This window comes from Salmo salar, chromosome ssa19 (assembly GCF_905237065.1).
Source record: "Salmo salar chromosome ssa19, Ssal_v3.1, whole genome shotgun sequence".
Taxonomy (NCBI): Eukaryota; Metazoa; Chordata; class Actinopteri; order Salmoniformes; family Salmonidae; genus Salmo; species Salmo salar.
Genome location: NC_059460.1, coordinates 4,834,884 through 4,845,317, shown reverse-complemented (window position 1 = coordinate 4,845,317; position 10,434 = coordinate 4,834,884). Strand labels below are relative to the sequence as shown.

General features: G+C 46.2%; 1 protein-coding gene across 1 annotated transcript; it reads left to right on the top strand.

Annotated features, from left to right (window-relative positions):
- The first annotated feature begins 5,023 nt into the window (after nucleotides 1-5,023).
- Nucleotides 5,024-10,066, top strand: tbx6 (T-box transcription factor 6). The gene is made up of 8 exons (XM_045701907.1): nucleotides 5,024-5,243; nucleotides 5,833-6,046; nucleotides 6,560-6,827; nucleotides 7,059-7,202; nucleotides 7,413-7,483; nucleotides 7,595-7,644; nucleotides 7,865-8,174; nucleotides 8,728-10,066. Exons 1-8 carry the CDS (start codon nucleotides 5,174-5,176, stop codon nucleotides 10,064-10,066), a joined length of 2,466 nt encoding a protein of 821 aa, XP_045557863.1. The 5' UTR covers nucleotides 5,024-5,173.
- The last annotated feature ends 368 nt before the right edge of the window (nucleotides 10,067-10,434 follow it).

Here is a 10,434-nt window from a genome sequence, read left to right as displayed (position 1 = left end):
ACCGTCATAGAATGCCACCTTTCCAACAAGTCAGTTTGTCAAATTTCTGTTCTGTTAGAGCTGCCCCGGTCAACTGTAAGTGCTGTTATTGTGAAGTGAAAACGTCTACAATGTGATAAGCCACACAAGCTTACATAACGGGACCACCGAGTGCTAAAGCGTGTATAAATCGCCTGTCCTCGGTTGTAACACTCACTACCAAGTTCCAAACTACCTCTTGAAGCAATGTCAGCCCAATAACTGTTCATCGGCTGTAGTATTGTTATGCTCGCTGCCATTGGACTCTGGAGCAGTGGAAACGCATTCTCTGGAGTGAGGAATCACGCTTCACCATCTGGCAGTCCAACGGATGAAACTGGGTTTGACGGATGCCAGGAGAACGCTACCTGCCCCAATGCATAGTGCCAACTGGTAAGATTGGTGGAGGAGGAATAATGGTCTGGGGCTGTTATTCATGGTTCGGGCTATGCCCCGTTGTTTCAGTGAGGGGAAATCTTAACACTACAGCATACAATGACATTCTAGATGATTCTGTGTTTCCAACTTTGTGGCAACAGGTTGGGGAATGCCCTTTCCTGTTTCAGCATGACAATGCCCCCTTGCGGAAAGCGAGGTCCCTACAGTAATGGTTTGTGGAGATAATTGAATCGCCCAACATCAGTGCCCAACCTTACTAATGCTCTTGTGGCTGAATGGAAGCAAATCTACAAAGCAATGTTCTAAACAACTAGTGGAAAACCTTCCCAGAAGAGTGGAGTCTGTTAAAGCAGCAAAGGTGGGACCAACTCCATATTAATGACTATGATTTTGGAATGAGACGTTTGACAAGCAGGTGTCCACATACTTTTGGTCATGTAGTGTATTTATACAGTAACCTTCTGAAAGTATTCAGACCCCTTGACTTTTTCCACATTTTGTTAGGTTACAGCCTTTTCCGCTCAAACTACACACAATACCCCATAATGACAAAGCAAAAACAGGTTTTGTCAGGTAAACAGCTAAACAAGCACAATCTCCCACAAAACCCCATGACAAACAAACTCCTAATTATAGGACCTTTAATCAGAGGCAACGATAACCAGCTGCCTCCAATTGAAGGTCCAACCCCAATTAACTAAACACAGAACTACAATAGACTAGACATAATATAGAAATACACTAACATAGAACATAGAACATGGCTGTGCTACAGCCCCCCCTCCCCAAATCTCCTACAGTGGAGGTGGCTTAGGCTCAGGCCTTAATCCCCTACCGGACCAAACCACCCCCACTGCATACCTCTGCCTGAGGCCAGTCACTGAAGACCCTGGACTGGGCTCTGGGAGCTCTGGACTGTAGGGCGACTCACTCGGTGCCGGACTGTAGGCGGACTCACTCGGTGCCGGACTGTAGGCGGACTCACTCGGTGCCGGACTGTAGGCGGACTCACTCGGTGCCGGACTGTAGGCCGTCTCACTCGGTGCCGGACTGTAGGCCGTCTCACTCGGTGCCGGACTGTAGGCCGTCTCACTCGGTGCCGGACTGTAGGCCGTCTCACTCGGTGCCGGACTGTAGGCCGTCTCACTCTGTTCCGGACTAGACACTGTTGCCGGACACTCTGGACTGGGCTGACGCACTGGAAGCCTAATGCGTGGGGCTGGTAGTGGAGGTACCAGACTGGGGACACGCACTTTAAGGCTAGTGCGAGGAGCGGGAACAGGACATACTGGACTGGGCTGATGCACTGGAAGCCTAGTGCGAGGAGCGGGAACAGGATATACTGGACCGTGAAGGCGCACTGGCGGTCTCTAGCGCAGTACTGGCTCTACCCTTACTGGCTGGATGCCCACTTCCCCCTGGCAAGTGCGGGGCGCTGGCACTGCGCACACTGGCCTGAAAATACTTGGCCTTAACGCAGTGCGCATTACTCCGAAGCACGGGACCTGTCCAGTAATAGGTTGCCTCCAAAAAGCACGGGGATTTGGCTTGGGGCTTAATCCTGGCCCAGCCAAACTACCCGTGTGCCCCCCCAAAACATTTCTTGGGGCGGCCTCTCGGGCTCCCTTAACTCCTCCATAGCCCTGGAAATGCTCATCTCCGTCCATGTCCATCCTTCTTCCTCATGCTCCTTACCCCGCTGCTTGGTCCAATTGTGGTGGGAGATTCTGTCACGGTTGTCGTAGGGTAGAGACCAAGATGCAGCGGGAAAATATATACTCATCATCTTTTTATTTAGTGAAGAAGGAAAACACAAACAACGTATACTAAACACAAACGAAATGGACAGTCTTGACAGGCACACAGCTAAACAAGCACAATCTCCCACAAAACCCCATGACAAACAAACTCCTAATTATAGGACCTTCAATCAGAGGCAACGATAACCAGCTGCCTCCAATTGAAGGTCCAACCCCAATTAACTAAACATAGAACTACAATAGACTAGACAGAATATAGAAATACACTAACATAGAACATAGACTAACAAACCCCGAACCACATAAACCAAACACCCCTCTACCTAAATACATAGCCCAAACCACATGAAACAAACACCCCCCTGCCACGTCCTGACCAAACTATAATAACAAATAACCCCTATTACTGGTCAGGACGTGACGGGCACAGCTGTATTTGGGGAGTTTCTCCCATTCAGAGACTTGTACCAAAGCTACTCCTGCGTTTTCTTGGCTGTGTGCTTAGGTTAGTTGTCCTATTGGAAGGTGAACCGTCGCCCCAGTCTGAGGTCCTGAGGGCTGTTGAGCAGGTTTTCATCAAGGATCTCTCTGTACTTTGCTCCATTCATCTTTGCCTTGATACTGACTAGTCTCCCAGTCCCTGCCCCTGAAAAACATATCCACAGCATGATGCTGCCACCACCATGCTTCACCGTAGGGATGGTGCCAGGTTTCCTCCAGACATGACGCTTGGCATTCAGGCCAAAGAGTTCAATCTTGGTTTCATCAGACCAGAGAATCTTGTTTCTCATGGTCTGAGAGTCTTTAGGTTCCTTTTGGCTAACTCCAAGCAGGCTGTCATGTGTCTTTTATTGAGCAGTGACTTCCGTCTGGCCACTCTACCATAAAGGCCTGATTGGTGGAGTGCTACAGAGATGGTTCTCCATCTGGAAGGTTCTCCCATCTCCACAGAGGAACTCTAGAGCTCTGTCAGAGTGACCATCGAGTTCTTGGTCACCTCCTTGACCAAGGCACTTCTCCCCGATTGCTCAGTTTGGCCAGGCAGCCAGCTCTAGGAAGAGTCTTGGTGGTTCCAAACGTTTTCCATTTAAGAATGATGGAGGTCATGCTTTTCTTGGGGACCTTTAATGCTGCAGAAATGTTTTGGTACCCTTCCCCAGATCTGTGCCTTGACACAATCCTGTCTCGGAGCTCTACGGACCATTCCTTCAATGGCTTGGTTTTTGCTCTGACACGCAGTCAACTGTGGGACCTTATGTAGACAGGTCTGTACCTTTCAAAATCATGTCCAATCAATTGAATTTACCACAGGTGGACTTCAATCTAGTTGAAGAAACATCTCAAGGATGATCAATGGAAACAGGATGCACCTAAGCTCAATTTCGAGTCTCAAAGCAAAGGGTCTGAATACTTATGTAAATAAGGTTTTTCTATTTTACTAAATTTGCAAAAAACTGTGACTTGAATTCTAAATAAATCACTGACAGTGTCACTAGCAAAGCACCTCCACACCATCATACCTCCTCCTCCATGCTTCACGGTGGGAACCACACGTGCAGAGATCATCTGTCTCACAAAGACACAGCATTTGGAACCAAAAATCTCAAATTTGGACTCATCAGACCAAATTACAGATTTCCACCCATCTAATGTCCATTGCTCGTGTTTCTTGTCCCTAGCAAGTCTATTCTTATTGGTGTCCTTTAGTAGTGGTTTCTTTGCAGCAATTCGACCATGAAGGCCTGATTCACACAGTCTCCTCTGAACAGTTGATGTTGACATGTGTCTGTTACTTGAACTCTGTGAAGCATCTATTTGGGCTGCAATATCTGAGTCTGGTAACTCTAATGAACTTATCCTCTGCAGCAGAGGTAACTCTGGGTCTTCCTTTCCTGTGGTGGTCCTCATAAGAGCCAGTTTCATCATAGAGCGTGATGGTTTTTGTGACTGCACATGAAGAAACTTTAAAAGTTCTTGACATTTTCCAGATTAACTAACATTCATGTTGTTTCTCTTTACTTATTTGAGGTGTTCTTGCCATAATATGGACTTGGTCTTTTACCAAATAGGGCTATCTTCTGTGTACCACCCCTACCTTGTCACAACACAACTGATTGGCTGAAACGCATTAAGAAGGAAATAAATTCCACAAATTAACAAGGCACACCTGTTAATTGAAATGCATTCCAGGTGGCCTCATGAAGCTGGTTGAGAGAATACCAAGAGTGTGCAAAGCTGTTATCAAGGCAAAGGGTGGCTACTTTGAAGAATATAAAATACAAATTATATTTTGATTTGTTGAACACTTTTTTGCTTACTACTTGTTGTTTCATAGTTTTGATGTCTTCACTATTATTCTACAATTTCGAAAATAGTCAAAATAAAGAAAAACCCTTGAATGAGTACCAGTCTAAACTTTTGACTGGTACTGTATATATATATATATATATATATATATATATATATATATATATATATATATATATATATATATATGTACAAAATAAAATGTGTACATATATGTATATAACTGGCCTTATTTCTTGATGTAACCCATTGGACGCTGCTCTGTGCTGTTTTTGCATTAGTCAGCTGTCTGTTTAGAGAATGAGAACAGAGAGGGGGCCTGCAGCCTGCAGGTTGGTCCTAGGGAGAGTTAAAAAGAAGGGAGTGTGAAAACTGCCCATTTGGCCGATGTGTGAAGCCTCACTCACCTATATAACACATAGGCCCTGAGCGAGAGGGACATTTAAAGAAGAGAAAGAGAGAGGGACAAGACAGACAGAGTAAAGGGGAAAATAAGAAGAAATACCATAGCCAAAAAGAAAACTCAAAGAGAATACTACAAGGACAAGATCGAAACATCAAGGACAAATCGCACTGGAGAACAAACACACTGATTGGCAGTAAATGGACAGAGAGAGAAAGAGATAAATAGAGTGAGTTACTGAGCAAGGGAGAGGAAAAAGAGAGAGAGGTATAGCGAGAACGAAGAGATGCTGAGTGTGGAGATGTACCCCAATTTGGCCCTTGGGCACCAAAGAGTTGGAGACTGCTACTATAGAGGCGAGTGTGTGCGTCTGTCTGTGTCAATGTGTATTTGAGAGAAAGCATCAGTGTGTATGCATGTCATGTGGTGCTTTACAATTCATGGTAAATCCTTTGAAATACTGTCATAATTACTCAATCCAATTCAGATCATTGTTTTATGATAAGATCTGCTCAAATGAATTAGTATGAATATCAGAGTATTAATATTATGTGGTAATGCTTATCTCAATGCCAAAATGGTCATTGATCAACACCAAATTCTGGGGTGTCATTTCTTATGAAGATGCTACAAATTCAAATGGGGATACCCTGGCCCTTATTAAAGGAACATTTCACCCCAAAATTATCTTTTGGTATTTGTTTCATTAGTCTAATGTTGATATAGTCCCAAAATATTTTGCATGTCAGCAATCAAGTTTTCAATGCATAAAACTTTAGAAATACAGAAATAGAGCCAATATGATGCATTTTGCATCATACCGGGGGTATTCCTGTTTTTGGGTGGAAATTTCCTTTAATTTAGATGTTAGGTTGCACAGCACTCCCATGCTTACTTGAACCCTAACTGAAGCAAATTAATTATAATTATACGCCCCCCTACCAGAGAGGGAACCTCCTGCCCACATGCCCCTCTACCCCTCCTCCTATGACATGGCTGCCGGGGCCATGCCCTCTCACCCTCTGGCCCCACCCCCCGCCCCCAGCAAGCCAACCTGTAAAGGCCAGCAGGACAGCGTCAAGATGGAGCTGGAGAACGGTTCACTGTGGAAACATTTCTGCTCCGTGGGCACAGAGATGATCATCACCAAGAAGGGCAGGTGAGTGCTGTCCATCTGTGACCCATGTTGCGATTTTTTTTTTCAATAAAGTTTGATTTAAATGTATCTCCACTGCTAAATGCTCAAAGGTTAATAAAGGAAATTCATTTACTGGGAAATGCCTTCTCATAGGTGTTAATGGTTGAGAATTATTATATTTATCAATCTCTCTCTCCCACTTCTTCTTTCCTGCTCACCCTTCTGTTTCTTTCTTTCTCTCTATCTCCCTCCCTTTCCTTATATCCCTCTCTATTTCTTTCTTCCCCCTTTGTCTCCTTCTCCCGTGCAACCTCTCTCTCTCTTTCTTTCCCTTTTCTTCTTTCTCTCTCCATCTTTTCCTCTCTTCCTATGTAATGTGTAAATTGTATCAAATAATTCAGCCTAGCTGCCATTGATACTTTGTAATGCTTCTAAAATTGTGTAAAAAAAATTGTGTAATAAAACCATTATCTTTCCCTCTCTTTCTCCCCCTCCTTATTTCTCTGTCTCCTTTCATCCACTCTCTCCTCCAAGGCGGATGTTCCCCCAGCTGAGGGTAAAGCTGTCAGGCCTGAACCCGGCGCTGCGCTACATCATGCTGCTGGATGTGGTGGCCATGGACACCTCTCGCTACCGCTTTCAGGGCGACACCTGGCAGGTGGTGGGTGGCGCTGAGGCCCGCTTACCCGACCGGGTGTTTATCCACCCAGACTCGCCAGCCACGGGTGCCCACTGGCAGAGCAGGAGCATCTCCTTCCACCGCGCCAAGCTCACCAACAACACGCTGGACACACAGGGATATGTGAGTATAGTGGGAGAAAGAAAGTATGACAGTGAGTGAGTGTGTGTGTGTGTGTGTGTGTGGGGGGGGGGGTTGATGGATGTATGTGTGTGTGTGTTGTGTGTGCGTTTATAGGTGTGAATCTAGGCCTATCTATTTCTTAAAAACAAAAATGGTCATGTCATACCCAACTTTCTATAATGACAATAATAATGACTTTCTTCCTTCCTCGCTCTCTCTTCCTTCTCGTAGATCATCCTCCACTCCCTCCACCGTTACCAGCCGCGGGTACACGTGATCGAGGCCAGGGACGTGCTGAGGTGGGGCGGAGGGCAACACTCCTTCATCTTCCCAGAGACCCAGTTTCTCACCGTCACCGCCTACCAGAACAATAAGGTAAGGAGGATAGAGAAGGAAGGGTGTGTGTGTGTGTGTGTGTGTGTGTGTGTGTGTGTGTAGAGAGAGAGAACGAGTGACAGTATATGCATAAAATATAAAATGGGTAAAAGATAATATAGTTTCTCAGAGAATGTTTTTATACACTTCTAATATACAATACTTTCTATTCTTCTTATAATGGTTACTGACTGTGTGACTGATTGGCAGATCACTGAACTGAAGATCCAATCCAATCCCTTCGCTAAGGGCTTTAGAGAGGATGGCATGAATAGCAAAAGGTATAGCACACACAGACACACATGCTCACACACACACATTCACACGCACGCACGCACACACACCAATTTGTCCACATACACTCACCTATCTATATTTTTATTTTCTTCCAGACAGAGGGACGTGAGGCAAAAGCGGAAGCTAAATGAACCTCTAGATATTGGTGAGCTTAATATTACTCAAATTTCTCTCAACTTGTTGATTCCTCTTCCATCCAACAATCATTCATTGCAATGGAGACGGTTTTCTGACCGTTTTCTGTGTCCTCCTCAATGATTTGATTTATACATATGTTTTGTTTATTGTTTTTAAAATGGTCAACTAAAATCCTATTTTACTAGTTTTTCATCCCTTCTATCTACTTCCTCTATCCTCTCTCTCAGTGAGCTGTGACCCGTGTGACTCCACTGAGCTCCTGTCTCAGTACTCCTCTTCCTCCTCTGACCTCCAGAGCCTGGCCCTGGCATCTCTCCCATCCCTTCCCCCTCTCCCCGAGTCTGTGTGTGGGTATGGCTCCAACGAAACCCCTTTCCACGAGAGCCCTGTTCCAGAGCAGCAGCAGGCTCTAGACCTGGTGGGCCAAACCTTCATTGCCTCCCAGATGACTGACATCACAGCTAACATCACGGCCGATATGACCAAGGGGCCACAAGATGCATCGGGCAACAAAGTCACCGATGGAATGATGGACAGGTGAGTTTTGGGTTTATAAACATTTAAGTTCACAATAGTGCATGTTGATTGTCTAAAGTAAGGATCTGCGGCCAAGGTTAGCTCTTTGGGGTGGCAGGTAGCCTAGTGGTTAGAACGTAACCAAAAGGTTGCTGGATCAAATCCCCGAGCTGACAAGGTAAAAATATGTCATTCTGCTCCTGAACAAGGCAGTTAACCCACTGTTCCCCAGTAGACCATCATTGTAAATAATAATTTATTCTTAACTGACTTGCCTAGTTAAATAAAGGTTACATTTTAAAATCTATATGCTTCATCTGCACTGATTTGAAAATCTGGCTATATAAAAGCAATGTGGGGATCGAGGATGCCTACCTGGACTTTGCTGGACTTTACCTGCCACCAGATGGAGACAAGGAAACAAAGACACTTTAGAGTATTGAGATGTACCCCATCCATATCTTTAAATAATTAACAAATCATTGGTACAACACCTTTGGTCAGCTGTTATGTGTCAGTTACATTCACAGCAGGTTGCAATAATGAGATTTTTTTTTTTTTTTTTACCTTGCAGGTCCGTCACTATGAGTCTTTCCACTTACAATGGGACATATCCAGCCACTCCTCTTGGTTCTTCCTCTTTTGCCCCTGCTCCTCATCCTCAGTCTTCATCCTCTTACCGCTCAGATCTCTCCATCCCCCAACCCTCCCCCACCTCTACTTTTAATTATCCATCCATGGCCACCACTGACTATCCCTCTATTCTCTCCTCTTCTCCTACCCTCCCTTCCTCCACCACATCTCCCTCGCTTCAGCAAACTAGTTTCACCTACCCCACCTTGTCTATTTCCACTCCATCCTCCCCCAAGCCTCTCCTGTCATCCACCTCCTTTCACTCCATCCTTCCATCCAACCCACAGGAAGGCCTGCTCAGTCCTCATACACCCACAAATACCTCTTTTCCATCACTCCCTCCTCCTTCTTGTCAACCCATCCAGCAGAATGGGGTGACCACCCATTCCATGCTCACTCCCCCGAACCAGGCTCTACAAGCTGTCCCCATCTCCAACCAGACCCCCCCTCTGTTGGTCTTTAACCCCACAGCATACCCCTACCCAAACCTACCTCTCTCCAACGTCATCCAAACCACCCCTCCGTCTCTCTTCAACCTCTCAAGTCACTCAACTTCTCAATCACACCCCGTTCCCTCTCTCCCTTACTCTCTTTCTTCCCATTCCGCACCTCTAGCTTATCCCTTTCCCTCTCTCCCTTCATCCCTCTCTTCTTGCTCTTCTTCAGTTCAAAATTGGACTCTTCCGAATGTTTCCTCCAGCTCCGTCCACTCCGCTGTGTCTATTCCCATCCCGACTCAGATCCAAGCTCCCTCTGTCGGGTCGTCCTTTCTTCCTTCCTCCTTCACTCACCCCCAATCCCCCCTTCCTAATCCAGTTTACCAACCCTCTTCCTGTTCCGCCATTCCCTCTGTGTCCGTCGCCTCTTTCCAGCCTTCTGCCTCTTCTCACATCCCGCCCTTCTCCCTGACAGACCACTCCCTCCCTCCAACGACATGTCCCCAGAACCAGACCACCACGCCCTCCTCCTACCCCCCGATAGCGCCCACCGAGATTGGCTCCTTCTCCCAGTTCAACTCTGGCACACCCTATCTTCCAGAAATGGTACTTCACCACCCCTCACTCCTGCCTCGACTGGATCCCTCTCTTTCATCTTGTGTCTCCTCCTCCTCCACACCCCCTGCCCTCTATCCCCCCTTCTCTTCCTATCCTCTGCGCCTGTGTCAGGACCCCCGCTCGTCCTTCCCCATACCTCTCAGGCACATGTACAGGCAGCACCAGCATGGCCACACCCACGCTCAGGGGTCCTACCTGGATATGAGTGGGAGGGCTGTATTCTGAGGTAGAGGAGATAGAAGGTAATGGTCGAGTTCCAGCCCAACAAGATGTGCAGGCGTTCCATTGCATCAACCAATGGTTGTGTGCCAAGTCATCGACTGTGCAGTTGTCCGTCAGATTGCTATATCATATGATGTGGTAAGCTGATATGTTAAATACCTATCCAGGCATTGTACAGTAAGATCTGGAATGCGTCTGCAATGTTGTCGGGCAGGAACCCGTTGTCATTGGAAATGTAATGGCCGTGTTTGAGAGCATCAAAACCGTGTTGTATTTTGACTGACTGGCTGATCACAAATACTATTGAGTAGTTATGTATGATGCAAGGTGATTTGTAGATCAGTCAGTCTCGACTCACCTTTAAAGTCGGC

What these genes read in the sequence shown, in the direction of transcription:
- tbx6 (XM_045701907.1), top strand. Translation starts at nt 5,174, where the DNA reads ATGCTGAGTGTGGAGATGTACCCCAATTTGGCCCTTGGGCACCAAAGA. An exon ending in GATGGCATGAATAGCAAAAG is followed by an intron (nt 7,484 to 7,594) that starts GTATAGCACACA and finishes ATTTTCTTCCAG; the next exon opens with ACAGAGGGACGTGAGGCAAA. An exon ending in AAATGAACCTCTAGATATTG is followed by an intron (nt 7,645 to 7,864) that starts GTGAGCTTAATA and finishes CCTCTCTCTCAG; the next exon opens with TGAGCTGTGACCCGTGTGAC.